The sequence below is a fragment of the Bubalus bubalis genome, chromosome X, assembly GCF_019923935.1.
Source record: "Bubalus bubalis isolate 160015118507 breed Murrah chromosome X, NDDB_SH_1, whole genome shotgun sequence".
Taxonomy (NCBI): Eukaryota; Metazoa; Chordata; class Mammalia; order Artiodactyla; family Bovidae; genus Bubalus; species Bubalus bubalis.
In genome coordinates, this window is record NC_059181.1 from 58124740 (window position 1) to 58142176 (window position 17437).

Here is a 17437-nt window from a genome sequence, read left to right on the forward strand (position 1 = left end):
CTCAGCTTCATCATATGCAAACTGGGGATGGTAATCCTGGCCTTCAGTTCAGTTCAGTCGCTCAGTCACGTCCGACTCTTTGAGACCCCATGAACAGCAGCACGTCAGGCTTCCCTGTCCATCACCAGCTCCCGGAGTTTACCCAAACTCATGTTCATTGAGTTGGTGATGCCATCCAATCATCTCATCCTCTGTCATCCCCTTCTCTTCCTGCCCTCAATCTTTCCCATCATCAGAGTCTTTTTAAATGAGTGAGCTCTTCGCCTCAGGTGGCCAAAGTATTGGAGTCTCAGCTCCAACATCAGTCCTTCTAATGAACACCCAGGACTGATCTCCTTTAGGATGGACTAGTTGGATCTCCTTGCAGTCCAAGGGACTCTCAAGAGTCTTCTCCAACACCACAGTTCAAAAACATCAATTCTTCTATGCTCAGCTTTCTTTATAGTCCAACTCTCACATCCATACATGACCACTGGAAAAACCAGAGCCTTGACTAGACGGACCTTTGTTGGCAAAGTAATGTCTCTGCTTTTCAATATGATGTCTAGGTTGCTCATAACTTTCCTCCCAAGGAGTAAGCATCTTTTAATTTCATGCCTGAAATCACCATCTGCAGTGATTTTGGAGCCCCCCCAAAATAAAGTCAGCCACTGTTTCCTGGCCTTGGGTTTATATGAAGATCCAATGAGATGATTGTTCTGAATGCAAACTGCAAAGTTTAGTGCATATACGTAGTAAATTCCAGCATTCACATCCTAAGATTATTATGTCCAGTCTTGGTTTTTACAAGTTAAATCACCTCCAACATTCTGGATTATGTTGATGTTCAGTCACCAAGTCATATCCAACTCTTCACGACCCCATGGACTGCAGCACGCCAGGCTTCCTTGTCCCTCATCATCTCCTGGAGTTTGCTCAAGTTCATGTCCATTGCATTAGTGACACCATCCAACCATCTCATCCTCTGTCACCCTCTTCTTCTTCAATCTTTCCCAGCTTCAGGGTCTTTTCTAATGAGTTGGCTATTTGCATCAGCTAGTCAAAGTATTGGAGCATCAGCTTCAGCATCAGTCCTTCCAATGAGTATTCAGGGTTGATCTGCCTTAAGACTGACTGGTTTGATTTCCTTGCAGTACAAGGGATTCTCAAGAGTCTTTTCCAACACCACAGTGCAGAAGCATCAAGTGTTTGGCGCTCAGCTTTCTTTATGGTCCAACTCTCACATCCATACATGACTATGGGAAAAACCATAGCTTTGACTAGATGGCCCTTTGTTGGCAAAGTAATGTCTCTGCTTTTTAATATGCTGTCTAGGTTGGTCATAGCTTTTCTTCCAAGGTGCAAGCATCTTTTAATGTCATGGCTACAGTCATCGTCTGCAGGGATTTTGGAGTCCTAGAAAATAAAGTCTGTCTCTGTTTTCATTGTTTCCCCATCTATTTGCCATGAAGTGATGGGGCTGCATGCCATGATCTTTGTTTTTTGAATGTTGAGTTTTGAGCTAGCTTTTTCACTCTCCTTTCACCTTCATCAAGAGGCTCTTTAGTTTCTCTTTGTTTTCTGCCATAAGGATGGTGTTAAAGTGCTGCACTCAATATGCCAGTAAATTTGGAAAACCAGCAGTGGACACAGGACTGGAAAAGGTCAGTTTTCATTACAATTCCAAAGAAAGGCAATGCCAAAGAATGTTCAAACTACTGCACAATTGCACTCATTTCACATGCTAGCAAAGTAATGCTCAAAATTCTCTATGCTGGGCTTCAACAGTATGTGAACCAAGAACTCCCAGATGCTCAAGGTGGATTTAGAAAAGGCAGAAGAACCAGAGATCACATTGCCAACATCTGTTGTATCATAGAAAAAGCAAGAGAATTCCAGAAAAGCATCTACTTATGTTTCATTGACTACTCCAAAGCCTTGTGTGAATCATAGGAAACTGTGGGAAATTCTTAAAGAGATGGGAATACCAGACCACATTACTTGCCTCCTAAGAAATTTGTATGCAGGTCAAGAAGCAACAGTTAGAACTGGACATGGAACAATGGACTGGTTCCAAATTGGGAAAAGAGTACAACAAGGCTGTATATTGTCATTCTGCTTATTTAACTTATATGCAGAGTACATCATGAGAAATGCTGGGATGGATGACGCACAAACTGGAATCAAGATTGCTGGGAAAAAAATCAATAACCTCAGATATGCAGATGACACCACCCTTGTGGCAGTTGTTCCATATAAGGTTCTAACTGTTGCTTCTTAAGTAGCATATAGGTTTCTTGGAGACAGGTAAGATCTCTCTAAGAGCTTTCCACAGTTTGTTATGCTCCACAGAGTCAAAGGCTTTAGTGTAGCAGATGAAACAGAGGCAGATGTTTTTTCTGGAATCCCCTTGCTTTCTCTATGATGCAATGAATGTTGGCGATTTGGTCTCTGGTTCCTTTGCCTTTTCTAAACCCAGCTTGGATATCTGGAAATTCTCAGTTAACGTACTGCTGAAGCCTAGCATGCAGGATTTTGAGCATACCCTTACTAGCATGGGAGATGAGTGCAACTGTCTGGTGGTTTTAACATTCTTTTGTACTGCCCTTCTTGGGAATTTGGATGAGGATTGACCTTTTCCAGTCCTGTGCCCACCACTGGGTTTTCCAAATTTGCTGACGTATTGAGTGCAGCACTTTGATAGCATCATCTTTTAGGAAATTAAATAGCTCTACTGGAATTCTATCACCTCCACTAGCTTTATTGACAGCAGTGCTTCCTATGGTCCATTTAACTTCATACTCCATACTTTATACTGGCTCTGGGTGAGTGACCACACCATCGTGGTTATCCAGGTCACTAAGATATATTTTGTATAGCTCTTTTCTGGTTATGCTGGACTATATAGGCTGCTATTAATACCAAGCAAATAAAATAGTTGCTCTATTCATCTGGGCAACTTTTATTTCAAAATCTGACCTATGTGAGGGAGTAGATGTCAGCCTAATTGGCCTATTATGGACATAAGGGAGACTTAAAAACAATACATGGTGGCTACACCTGAGCCTCGATGTTCAGGCCTACCCTGTGGCATCAGCAAAGAAGGGAGCAGTTTTACTTTATTCTAAGAAGCGTGTGAAACTGGTCGTGAAGGCTTAGCAATTTACTGGTTTTATCTAAACTAAGAAAGCACCAATGTTTCCTGAGAGGCCCTAAGGCAGGCTTTAATGAAAACCCAAGGTCTTAAGTGTTTTCCCTAGAGCTCAGGGACTTCACAGTCACCCTAAAGGCCAATGCTCTGAGCTCTGAGTTTGGCCCTGGGGATGTAGAGAATCAGCCTTGGGCTTAAGAAGATCAGGCACCATGAAGGGACAAAAGAGGCAAGAAAAGAAGAGAAATAAGATAAAAGGAACTTTAGAAAGTACCATTTTAAAGGCAAAAAAGAAACTGAGTTGGAGCCCCACTAAAGAAGGTAAGAAACCTATAGGTGGAAAGGAAAACCCCAGGGGGCAAAGGGATTAGCTCTGCAATTGTCACAGCCACAGCAGTGTAAGAGATGTGTGGGGAATTGAGGTTTCACGCCTCTCCTAACATGTGTGTAGGGGTGTGTGTGTGTATGTGTGTGTGTGTGTACTGGGGAGGGGAGCAGTGCAGAGTAGCTGAAGAGGAAAAGTTTGATTTTGTCCCTAAAATGCAAGGCAGATGTATCAATAGGATACTGAGAGGCTCCTCCTTTAGGTTCACCTGACCAAAAAGGCAGGCAGTAAAACTCTACCCCATTCATTGCCATCTATTCTCCTCCTGTCTATAATCAAGCTAAGCTAGGAACATATCTGGTAGTCCCACGACTGGGTAATCTGGCTTTCTAGGCTAGCTTTCTAGCTAGGATAGGAAAGCAAGAAATGCTGCTGGTCAGTCTTGGGAAAATAATGAAGAATCAATCCTTTGGTAGGATGAGATAGGATGTGCTCTGTCTGTAGAGTACAGGTTGTTGTAGATATCATATCCCATGGCCCTGCTGCTGTTGTGGTTTAAGAACAAGGCAGGAGAGTCCAGAGAGAATGATTGGGCTGCCAGAAGCCCAAGAGACCCAGGGAGGGAGTAGAGCAAGTTAGAAACCAATGGGGCAATCTCATAAGCTGTTTCTTCTCTCCATCCCTCAAAAAATGGTTTAGGCCAGTGGTTAGGGTACAATAGCAGAAAAACATCACCTGTTTGAGGTGATGACTTGACAATTCTATCTTACTCTACATTGGTAAGACAATTTCACATGAAACTGGATTCAGTTTTAAATACCCCATACTTTAAATGAATCAAAGTGGTACTTTCCAGACAGGAGAAGCTCTCTTTAGACTTCTTCAGGGCTATCTCATTACACAGGAAGCAGATGAGGTCTGTGTGGCCCAAGGAGCAGAGCAGGACCCAGGGTTGGTTACTATAGAGAGAAAGAAAGTTTTTCTTTACATTGAGCTCAAATCCATCAGCCATAGCAATAATACACATTGATGAGAATAGCTTCCTGACATTGTAAGTAGGAGCAAGGATGACACCAACACTTTGTGGGGATATTATAAAAGGGACTCAAGCATGGATTGAAGGACTTGGAAGGGAGGTTGGATTATATGACCTTGAAGGTATCTAGACTGACCTTAGTAGCAGTCTTGGCTTTCACCTACATATTGTTTACATTTTCTTCGGTGAGATATAGGGAGGGGTAGTCAATGGGGAACCTGGACACTATCATAGCTTAGGAGAAATATTGAAATGGGTAGTGAAAGTAGTTGGTTAGTTGAAAAACAAGAGTCCACTCTCATGCTTCATACTGTCCCTTGTTACTTCCTTAAGCTTTTGAGAAAGTAACATTGGCCATGGAATAGTCACATTGATTGAATTGGACAAGCTCTGGATTGGAGCTTCAATACCTGGGCTCTAGCTCAGTTCTGCCACTGAAATGCTCTGTGACTTTGAGCAAATCATTTCTCCTCTCTGTGTCTCAGGTCTTGCCTCTATAAAATGAGGCTAACAAACCTTGAACTGCTTAGCACAAAGGGATGTTATGAAGACCAGGTAACTGTAGTGTATACGTAGGGATATATAAATTGTGACTGGGAGCAAGGAAGGGAAAGAAAAACTAACATGGTTTAAATACCTCTAATGAATTAGACACTGTAAAAGGCAATTGCACATGCCATTTCTCACTCACCTCTCACACTATAAGGAGAATACTATTTCTTATTTTTCACAGATTAAGGACCTGAGACTCAGAGAGGTGAAGGAATTTATACAAGGTTCACACAGCTATTAAGGAATAGAGGTAGATTTGAAATATAGGACTGCCAGATACTGAGGTTTTTGTATTTTCCCACTGTACCTTGCTGCTTGAACACATGATGGGAGATAACTGAATATTAGACAGTGGGGCCCCAAGAAAGCTTGCAAAAGGCCAGGATATAGAAATTGTTATTATGTCAACATGGCCAGTTCCTTGAAAACTATAGGCCCAGATCTGTGATGTATGGCTGGCTGGCTCAAAATAATTAGCATTACCATTGTTGTCCCTCCATCCACCAGTGTTTCTAGCTTGCTGTTCCTCTACCCCTAGCCCTACTGAACTCCAGGGGATAATTCCTCTGGGGATGGTCCCCAGTTTCTGGCCTTTCTGTCTTACCTTTCCAGCTCACCTCAGTAGAGTTAAGGGCTGAGGACTTCAAAGAGCACAGTGAGCTCTGGCCTGTCTCCAGAGCTTTCAGCTGCATTTCCTGCTAAGGTCTCAGCTCCAGTATAGGAAGCAGAACTGGAAAACTTTCGCAGATCCAGCTCTGTGCATTCAACGGGAGTGTGGACCCAGTGGGAATGGCTCTCTGAGGCACAGGAGGCCAAGGTAAAAGATTCTTGTATGGGGAAGCCATGAGTTGAGCTGCCGTTGTCATCTAGGATGGAATTAAGTGGCTGGGTCTCAAATATGCTTTCACTCAGTGGAGACTCAGGGCTGGTCTTCTGGCCAGGTGGTATGGGGAAGAGAGATTCTTCCTCTGCTGTCTCGCCAGCCTCATACTGCAGTGAACCTCCTGCAACTTGAAACAGAAAGCCACTGGGTCAGAGGAAGCCAAAAGTAGGGGCTCCTCTCAGTGGAGCAGCTGGTCCTGAGCACAAAATTGGGAAGTATCTGGGAACTAGTACACTCCTCCCCATCCCTGAGAATCAGAGCATATAGCACCAGGCTAAGATGATACAGTTGAGAAACACATTTACATTGGGGTATCAGATTGAGGCTACCTGGTGGTGGATCAGAGAAAAAGGAATTTCCCCAGAGAAAGAGAATCCTTTGTGGGAAACAGGAGTTTAACAATCTCCACTCTAGGTTTGGCAATGAGCTTTATTTCCTGGTGCTATTCCTGTGTATATGTTGTGTTATATGGCAAAAGGCAATTTTCAGGTGGAATTAAGATTATGGACCTTAAACTAGGTAGATTATCCTGGATTTCCCAAGTGGGCCCAATGTAATCACACGTGTCCTTATAAAGGGAATATGGAGTAAGAAGAGTCAGAGAGAGTATCAAATATGTGAAATAAAAAGGACTTGACCACCATTGGTAGTTTTGAAAATAGGAAGCGGTCATAAGCCAAAAAGCAGGTGGTATACAGAAACTGGGACTGGCTTTCAGCAAGGAAATGGGGCCTCAGCCCTATAACTGCAAGGAACTGAATTTTTCTATCTTTCTGAATGATTCAGGAAGTAGATTATCTTCTGAAGCCTCCAGAAAGGGATATAGCCTTGGCAACACCTTGATTTCAGCCTCGTTAGACTCTAAGTGGAGATCCAGCCAAGCTTACAAAGCTTTTGATCTATGCAAATGGTAAGATAATAAATGAGTGTTATTTTAAGCTATTAACTTTGCAATACTTTAGCTTCCTCATGCGAAGAGTTGACTCACTGGAAAAGACCCTGATGCTGGGAGGGATTGGGGGCAGGAGGAGAAGGGGATGACAAAGGATGAGATGGCTGGATGGCATCACTGACTCGATGGACATGAGTTTGGGTGAACTCGGGAATTGGTGATGGACAGGGAGGCCTGGCATGCTGTGATTCATGGGGTTGCAAAGAGACGGACACGACTGAGCGACTGAACTGAACTGAATTTACTATAGAAGTGATAGAAAATTAATATGCCTTTCATGCATAAATCTGATTCAACATCAGGTTACAAACTAAGAGCCTATGGGATGTGTATTTGTTTGACCCCTGCATTGTGGCTTTGGTTGCTTTTAATTACAACTCATTGCTAGAACTTAACACTATTTCATACAAAAATTTAGATTCTTGGCTTCTCTTGAAAATTCAGAAGGTTTTGAAACATTGAATATTCCTACATGGTAATAAACAGCTAAAGCTGGGTAGTAGATTCCCTTTAGACAGGGGATGAACTATTCAGTTTGTCACAATTCTTACTTCTCTCTATTGTACCTTATGTTGGATCCAATTCACATATTAATCTCACCTATACAAGCCCAGTATGCATAAAAGTCAGTGACTTCTGATAAACACCTTCCCCAAATGAGAAAATGTCTTACCCTATTTCCCCTATGGAGAACATGATACCTGCCCTCGTATCCTCAGAGAAGAGTGCTGCATTATTATTTTGAAGACAGAGGAGGCGCCCAGAAAGGTTACTTATTTCCCCTCTCCTAAGGCAGGGGGAGGGAAACAGGCAGCTCTCAAATATTGCTTCATCTTCTTCCTTCTGGGCTCTGGAGCCAACATATTTCATTGCCCATGCCCAGGGATTGGCCAACTGCCCTTATTTGAGAAACTGGCCTCCAAAGTCAGAAACAAGATGGTTCACCCTGAGCCACAATGTTCCGGGAGACATCAGAGAGTAGAGGTGAGAGAAGCAGAGTTTTAGAAGGATCATAAAGGGATAATAAGGAAATGGCAACCCACTCCAGTATTATTTCTTGAAGAATCCCATGGACAGAGGAATCTGGCAGGCTACAGTCCATGGGGTCGCAAGAGTCAGACCCGACTTAGCGACTAAACCACTAAGGGATAATAGTGTTCCCCTTGTGCCCTGCATCCCTGGAAATTCTAGATTTATCTCCACTTAAGTGGTAGAGTCAAACATATCTGCTAGTCCTTTTGAAAATCATATAGCAGGCCCTAGATCTGAACCTGTAAAAGGCAGGTCTATATAAGCAGTATCTTTATACAGAGAGGTTGAAAAAAGTTGTGTTGCTTTGGATCCAATATCCAGTAGACTGATGAGGAGTCCTAAGCATCTGTGTATCTATTAGAATGTGTCTTCCCTTTATTAAGTCAACTCCATTTACTAGCCTGGGTTCCTATTTTGGTGTTTCTGTTTAGCTCTCAGCTCCCTTGAGGGCACTGAAGGTACACCAAGACTCAGTACTCTTGATTAAAAATTTAACCCCTTGTTTGGTTTTGGCCTGCCACCATCCCACCTCCCTCATATTTGCCCTCAGTGACCTGGAATTTCTGCCTCACATTCTTGGCTAATGGCTGGACTTGTGCTGAAAACAGATCATGATGTTATCCTGACTTTAAATCTCCTATGGGCTGGGCCAGACCTCTTTGGGTATCATTACTGTCTGAGAAAAAATGTCTAATTTTGTGAATTCCTCTGGACATTGGACTCCGTTACTCACATCTGGTATATCACTATACTGATAACCAGACCTCACTCACTTTAATTATAGTCACGTCTCATTCCAGCCAGCCTTCCTCCTTTCCTGACATGCTCCAGAATCTATACCTATTTGTAGAAATGACTAGCTAGAAAAGAACTTAGAAATTACCTCTATCATTTTAAAGGTTAAGGAGAAAGATTTAAATATTAAGGATAAAGAAGCTAGATGACTTATCTGAAATTACACAGTGATTTAGAGGTAGATTTAGAACCTAGGTCTCCAGATGCCTTTCTCAAGGGTTTTCCCATAATGTTGTAGTCCTTTATGAACTCCCATACCTTAATGAACCAGGTCCCATAAACTCACAGGGTCACCCTCAATTATCTCTGAAGTCTTGTGCCCATTGCTACCCCCAGATAATCTACCTTTGAGGCTTTTCATCACTGTAGGGAAAGTCCATTAACTCTCAATCCCAGAAAGTTCCTCTATTCAGCTAGTCAGAAACTTGTTCCTGATTCATGTAATATGTGAAGCAGCTACCCTTACCACGCTGGCAATGTCTGTTGAAGAACTGCTTGCAGTAGAGGAAGAAGAGCCCCAGGAAGGCCAGGGTAAACACCACGAGCAGACTGCTCACCAGTGCAACAAGTGTGGCCTCCTGAGGGGATACTGTGGGTACATCTGCCTTCACTAAGCTCAGCTGGAAGGCACCTGTGAGACAAGAAATTGGGGGAGGTCAGTCACTATAGGCAGTCAGTAGTGATCCTGACACTGGGTCTGGACTTCCTCAGGCCAGCACCCTCTCCCTAGGGTATTCTTCAATTAGGGCTGCTAAATTGGTTCTACTCCCTTGTAGAGCAAGGAAAAGTGTATAGAACAAAGTGAGGAATTCAGATCTATTGCTGATATGGTATAAATTAGTATAGCTAATTGAAGATTCACATATCTTATGGTCTTTCCATGTCACATCTAGTTATATAACCTAGAAAAATAGAAACAAACTAAAATGCTCATCAGGGCACAGGATAAATAAATCATGATATAATTCTATAATGTAATATTATATAGCATTTGAAATAAAAGACCTATATGGTTCAATATAAATAAACCAGAGGGGAAAAGTAAACTGGAGAGTATATAGTTTGATATCATTTATGCAAAATATTACAAAATTTAAAAATAGCATATATTGGCTATCAATATATATATGCATTTGCATGTATCAAAATATGGTTGGAGAGTATGGCAGAGTCATAATGCTCACCAGTTATCCACATGCTTCTCTACATATCCCAAATACCCTTGTAGTAAGGCCATCGGAGTAATTCTGGCCAATGAACTGTGAGTGGGAGTAATATATGTTACCTTCAGACTGAAATAGTTAACAGCTAATATGTCTGTCTCCTCTATCTCTTACCCTGTCCCACCAATGTGGAAGTCACATAATTTGATGGTATAGTCACAAGATGGGAGAAGACCTTTGCATAGCAAGAAGCAAACTTTTATTATATTAAACCACTGAGATTTGGGAGTTTGTTGCAGTAATATATCCTACCAACAAGATACACACAATTTTATATTACTGGTTGCCTCTGGGGAGGTAAAGAAAGACTGAAACTCAGAAACGACAGAAAAATGAGCTCCGTTTAACCTGTGGAATCTTCGTTTTAAAAAATATCTGAAGCAAATATGTACAATTTTGAGATTTATCACAATAAACTGTGGAAAATTCTGAAAGAGATGGGGATACCAGACCACCTGACCTGTCTCTTGAGAAACCTGTATGCAGGTCAGGAAGCAACAGTTAGAACTGGACATGGAACAACAGACTGGTTCCAAATAGGAAAAGGAGTACGTCAAGGTTGTATATTGTCACCCTGCCTATTTAACTCATACGAAGAGTAAATCATGAGAAACGCTGGGCTGGAGGAAGCACAAGCTGGAATCAAGATTGCTGGGAGAAATATCAATAACCTCAGATATGCAGATGACACCACCCTTTTGGCAGAAAGTGAAGAAGAACTAAAAAGCCTCTTGATGAAGGTGAAAGAGGAAAGTGAAAATGTTGGTTTAAAGCTCAACATTCAGAAAACTAAGATCATGGCATCCAGTCCCATCACTTCATGGCAAATAGATGGGGAAACAGTGGAAACGGTGGCTACTTTATTTTTTTGGGCTCCAAAATCACTGCAGATGGTGATTGCAGCCATGAAATTAAAAGACACTTGTTCCTTGGAAGGAAAATTATGACCAACCTAGACATCATATTAAAAAGCAGAGACATTACTTTGCCAACAAAGTAATGCCAACAAAGTCGTCTAGTCAAGGCTATGGTTTTTCCAGTGGTCATGTATGGATGTGAGAGTTGGACTGTAAAGAAAGCTGAGCACAGAAGAATTGATGCTTTTGAACTGTGGTGTTGGAGAAGACTGTTGAGAGTCCCTTAGACTGCAAGGAGATCCACCTAGTCCATCCTAAAGGAGATCAGTCCTGAATGTGCATTGGAAGGACTGATGTTGAAGCTTAAACTCCAATACTTTGGCCACCTGAGGCGAAGAGCTCACTCATTGGAAAAGGCCCTGATGCTGGGAAAGATTGAGGGCAGGAGAAGAAGGGGACGACAGAGGATGAGATGGTTGGATGGCATCACCAACTCAATGGACATGGGTTTGGGTGGACTCCAGGAGTTGGTGATGGACAGGGAGGCCTGGCATGCTGCAGTTCATGGGGTCTCTAAGAGTCGGACATGACTGAGTGACTGAACTGAACTGAACTAAACTTAACTGATACTGTATAACTGAACATTTTTATTTTTTTATATTTTTCTGCATTTAAAATATTTTTACATGTTTGAAATACTTCATATAGACAGTAGATAGACAAAAATGATAGACATATAAATGGATAGTGATATGGCTACAGACTAGATCCTAGTATTTCAGCCTGTTACCATTCCTAACAATTAGGGACTTCTATAAACTTCAAATAAATAATCCACAAGTGTACAAATGTTATAATTTATAAAGTGCTTCTAACCTATTATTTCTTTAGAAATAGCATCCCACAAGGTATGAAGAACAATTTTCATGACTTACATTTTTTTCAGATAAGGGAAATGAAGTTCAATGAGTTCCAATGATTTTTAGAAGGTTACACAGAAAATATATTGTGAAACTATTATTCAAATGTAACAGATTCTCTTGCCAATCTACCCTATAGGAAGGAGGAGGAGAGGGTAGGGGAAGACTTTTCTACCCCATTTTGCTGTCATCCAATGGATTGGGGAAGAAAGGGGAGAAGAGAACTGGATACACACACTGAACTTCAGAGGTGGGTGTCTGTTTTGTGCACGGGATACATTCTTGATCTTGTAGGCCTCCAATACGTGTCTTTTGGTAGAATCTGTGGTCAGAACAAAAAGAAATGGCAAGGTGATCAAACAAGCAATGTACTTGGATTGGTCTGTCTTGAACCATAGGCAGCTTCTAAGAGTCTTGCCCTCTAGGAAGCCATCTCTCATTCTGACTACTCTTGAGTTCTCTGCCTCTGTGTCTGTTTCTGACTTAGAATTCCAGACTCCTCACCTCTTCCCCCATTCACCAGACCCTATAGCCAAAGAGGAACTGGTCTCACAAGAGAAGGAAACACTGCTTTGATACCAACTGCTTCTTAATCTCTTTTAGATATACAATGAGATTTACCTTGAAACTTGGGTCTGAGCAAAGTATGCCAGCATGATAAAAAAAAAAAAAAAGCTGTTTACAACTCATCTATAACTGACTGTGTGGTAGGCACTTTATAGGAGGATCTTCAGAAGATACTGTTTTGCCCTTATGGGAGCTTAACCTCATCAATATATGGACAGTTAGAATACTTCAACTAGGCTGAGAGGTAAGGGTCAGTGAGATCTCCAAGGGCTAGAGAAGGACAAGAAGAGTTTGACCTCATACAGAAGGCTCACCTGGGCAGACAGTTCCCACAGATGGCATTAGAGGTAGCTGTACAATTGGCCTTCTGGATACGATTGATGACAGCACAGGTGATGCAAGTCTGACATCTATGGTGTCCCCAGCTGCTTTTGTATCTGCGGGGAGGGCAGGCTGTGCAGTATGCATCTCCACCCTCTCCATAACCACAATCCTGTAGAGAAATGTGAGTTACTAACATTACAAAAATTTTGAGATAGGATTAGCTATGGGACTAGTGGACACTGCACAGAGCAACATTTTACAAACTGCAGGTTGCAACCCATTACTGAATCATGACATCAATTTAAAAGGTTTCAACCAGTTAGTATTGAAAGCTGAAATAAGATAAAATAAAATAATGACACTAAATATCAGAGTGAAGAGCATGTACTAAAGCTAGGTATTTATATCAATTATCATAAGCTAGGTCAGTTCAGTACAGTTCACTTGCTCAGTCATGTCCGACTCTTTTCGACCCAATGGACTGCAGCACGCCAGGTCTCCCTGTCCATCATCAACTCCCTGAGTTTACTCAAACTCTTGTCCATTGAGTCAGTGGTGTCGTCCAACCATCTCATCCTCTGTAGTCCCTCTCTCCTCCCGCCTTCAATCTTTCCCAGCATCAGGGTCTTTTCCAATAAGTCAGCTCTTCGCATCAGGTGGCCAACATATTGGAGTTTCAGCTTCAGCATCAATTCTTCCAATGACTATTCAGAACTGACTTAATTTAGGATGGATTGGAACTCTTTGCAGTCCAAGGGACTCTCAAGAGTCTTCTCCAACACCACAGTTCAAAAGCATCAATTCTTCTGTGTTCAGCTTTCTTTATAGTCCAACTCTCACATCTATACATGACTACTGGAAAAACCATAGCTTTGACGAGATGGACCTTTGTTGGCAAAGTAATGTCTGCTTTTTAATATGCTATCTAGGTCGGTCATAACTTTTCTTTCAAGGAGCAAGCTTCTTTTAATTTCATGGCTGCAATCACCATCTGCAGTGATTTTGGAGCCCCAAAAGATAAAGTCTGTCACTGTTTCCCCATCTATTTCCCATGAAGTGATGGGACCAGATGCCATGATCTTGGTTTTCTGAATGTTGAGTTTTAAGCCAACTTTTTCACTCTCCTCTTTCACTTTCATCAAGAGGGTCTTTAGCTCTTCACTTTCTGCCATAAGGGTGGTATCATTTGCATATCAGAGGTTATTGATATTTATCCCGGCAATCTTGATTCCAGCTTGTGTTTCATCCAGCCCAGCATTTCTCATGATGTACTCTGCAAATCAGTTAAAAAAGCAGGGTGACAATATACAGCCTTGACATACTCCTTTTCCTATTTGGAACCAGTCTGTTGCTCCATGTCCAGTTCTAACTGTTGCTTCCTGACCTGAATACAGATTTCTCAAGAGACAGGTCAGGTGGTCTGATATTCTGGTCTATTTAAGAATTTTCCATATTTTGTTGTGATCACACAGTCAAAGCTTTGGCATAGTCAATAAAGCAATAATAGATGTTTTTCTGGAACTTGCTTGCTTTTTCAATGACCCAACGGATGTTGGCAATTTGATCTCTGGTTCCTCTGTTTTTTTTTTTTCTAAAACCAGCTTGAACATCTGGAATTTCATGGTTCACATACTGTTGAAGCATGGCTTGGAGAATTTTGAGCATTACTTTACTAGCATGTGAGATGAGTGCAATTGTGTGGTAGTTTGAGCATTCTTTGGCATTGCCTTTCTTTGGGATTGGAATGAAAATTGACCTTTTTCAGTCCCGTGGCCACTGCTGAGTTTTCCAGATTTGCTGGCATATTGCGTGCAGCAGTTTCACAGCATCATCTTTAGGATTTTAAATAGCTCAACTGAATTCCATCACCATCACTAGTTTTGTTTGTAGTGATGCTTCCTAAGACCCACTTGACTTCACAGTCCAGGATGTCTGGCTCCAGGTGAGTGATCATACTATTGTGATTATCTGGGTTGTGAAGATCTTTTTTGTGTAGTTCTTCCGTATATCCTTGCCACCTCTTCTTAATATCTTCTGCTTCTGTTACGTCTATACCATTTTTGTCCTTTATTGTGCCCATCTTTGCATAAAATGTTCCCTTGGTACCTCTAATTTTGTTGAAGAGATTTCTAGTCTTTCTCATTCTATTGTTTTTCTCTATTTATTTGCATTAATCACTGAGGAAGGCTTTTTTTTTTTTATCTCTCCTTGCTATTCCTTGGATCTCTGAATTCAAATGGTTGTATCTTTCCTTTTCTCCTTTGCCTTTCACTTCTCTTCTTTTCACAGCTATTGGTAAGGCCTCCTCAGACAACCATTTTACCTTTTTAGATTTCTTTTTTTGGTGATGGTCTTGATCCCTGACTCCTGTACAATGTCATGAACCTCTGTCCATAGTTCTTCAGTCACTTTGTCTATCAGATCTAATCCCGTCAATCTAGTTCTCACTTCCACTGTATAATTATACGGGCTTTCTTTAGGTCATACCTGAATGGTTTAGTGGTTTTCCCTAGTTTCTTCAATTTAAGTCTGAATTTGGCAATAAGGAGCTTATGATCTGAGCCACAGTCAGCTCCCAGTCTTGTTTTTGCTGACTGTATAGAGCTTCTCCATCTTTGGCTACAAAGAATATAATCAATCTGATTTCGGTATTGACAATCTGGTGATGTCCATTTGTAGAGTCTTCCCTTTTGGGTAGGCAATGCTATGATAGAAAAGCAAACTCCAAACTTCTATGTCTCAAAAGAACAAAAAGTTATTTATTCATCACACTATTTGGCTACCAGAGATTTCCTAGGGGCTCTGCCTTGACTACATAGGATGACAGAGGCTTCATTTTTATGCTGCTATGATTGGAGCATCAGAGAAAAGAAAATATTGTGAGCTTATCAAAGACGCTTACTCCTTGGAAGGAAAGTTATGACCAACCTAGATAGCATATTCAAAAGCAGAGACATTACTTTGCCAGCAAAGGTTTGTCTAGTCAAGGCTATGGTTTTTCCTGTGGTCATGTATGGATGTGAGAGTGGGACTGCGAAGAAGGCTGAGCGCCAAAGAATTGATGCCTTTGAACTGTGGTGTTGGAGAAGACTCTTGAGAGACCCTTGGACTGCAAGGAGATCCAACCAGTCCATTCTGAAGGAGATCAGCACTGGGATTTCTTTGGAAGGAATGATGCTAAAGCTGAAACTCCAGTACTTTGGCCACCTCATGCAAAGAGTTGACTCCTTGGAAAAGACTCTGGTGCTGGGAGGGATTGGGGGCAAGAGGAGAAGGGGACGACAGAGGATGAGATGACTGGATGGCATCACTGACTCGATGGATGTGAGTCTGAGTGAACTCCGGGAGTTGGTGATACACACGGGGGCCTGGCATGCTGCGATTCATGGGGTCGCAAAGAGTCGGACAGGACTGAGCGACTGATCTGATCTGATCTGATCATTAGTAACTACAAAGCAAAATAAAATACAGTTCTATAATGTGCCAGAGGAGGGGATCTGGAAATATTTGACAATGAAGTCTAATCACTACCTATCCTCAGTATAATTTTATAGAACTTTTACAGATAAAATATGTAAGCATATGTTAGGTTGTGACAAAAAATTTGTTTCTTACATTTTATTGAAGTATATATAGTTGACACAACATTATATTAGTTTCAGGGGTACAACAGTGATTCAATAATTTTTATAGATTACACATCATACAAAGTTATTATATTATTGACAATAATCTCTGTAATGTACATTATATCCCCGTGAGGTATTCATTTTTTAATTGGTAGTTTATACCTCTTAATTCCCTTCACCTATTTTCCCCCTACCCCTATCCTCCTCACCTCTGGCAAACACTAGTTTATTCTCTGTATCTGTGTGTCTATTTTTGTTTGGTTAGAATTGTTTATTTGTTTTTAGATGTTTTTGGATGTCACATGTAGGTGAAAACATACAGTATTTTTTTTTCTCTGTCTGATTTCACCTATTTTACTCTACCTCTCTCCTCTCTGGCAACCACTATCTTGTTCTCTACATGTGTAATTCTGTCTCAGTTGTATTTCACTTTTTTTTGTTTTATATTTTTAGATTCCACATGTAAGTGAAAACATACAACATGTGTCTTTCTCTCTGACTTATTTCACTTCACATTATACCATCTAGATCCATCCATGTTGTTGTAAATGACAAGGTTTCATTTTTATGGCTGAGTAACATTTCCTTGTATATATCTAGACTATATCTTCTTTATCCATTCATCTGTTGAAGGACACTTAGGTTGCTTCCACATCTTGGCTATTATAAATAATGCTGCAATAAATACTGGGGTGCATATATCTTTTGTTTTCATACCAGAAATGAATTAGTGCTTTCATTTTCTGGATCAAATGGTAGCTTTTCATTGATGTATCAAGTGGTAGTTCTATTTTTAATTTTTTTGAGGAAACTTTATAGTGTTTTCCATAATGGTTGCACCAATTTACATTCCCACCAACAGTACATGAGGGTTCTCTTTTTTTTTTTTTCTACATCCTCTCCAACATTTGTTATTTCTTGTCTTTTTTATAATCGCCATTCTAAGATATATAAGGTGATATCTCATTGTGATTTTGATTTCCATTTTCCCTGATGATTAGTGATGTTGAACGTTTTTTCACATGTCTATTGGCCATCTATATATCTTCTTTAGAAAAATGTCTATTCTGGTCCTCTGCCCATTTTTATTTAATTTAAATCTATTTATTTTAATTGGAGTTTAATTACTTTACAATATTGTATTGGTTTTGCCATATATCAACATGAATCCACCACGGGTGTACACGTGTTCCCCATCTTGAGCTGCCCCCC

At 41.0% G+C, this 17437-nt stretch overlaps 1 protein-coding gene across 4 annotated transcripts in view; it reads right to left on the reverse strand.

The window, feature by feature from the left end:
* Nucleotides 1–2635: 2635 nt before the first annotated feature.
* The window catches only part of EDA2R (ectodysplasin A2 receptor), a 104136-nt gene continuing 89334 nt past the window's right edge, over nt 2636–17437 (reverse strand). For 2 of the 4 annotated variants that reach the window (XM_025276121.2, XM_025276123.2), the window contains 5 exons: nt 12587–12765; nt 11942–12027; nt 9172–9336; nt 5648–6053; nt 2636–4414 (listed from right to left, as the gene is read on the reverse strand). In XM_025276121.2, the coding sequence (XP_025131906.1) occupies nt 5671–6053; nt 9172–9336; nt 11942–12027; nt 12587–12765 (813 nt within the window). In that variant the 3' untranslated portion in view covers nt 2636–4414; nt 5648–5670. The remainder of the gene's footprint in view (nt 4415–5647; nt 6054–9171; nt 9337–11941; nt 12028–12586; nt 12766–17437) is intronic. The other 2 variants (XM_025276122.2, XM_025276124.2) reach the window with 2 other exon arrangements.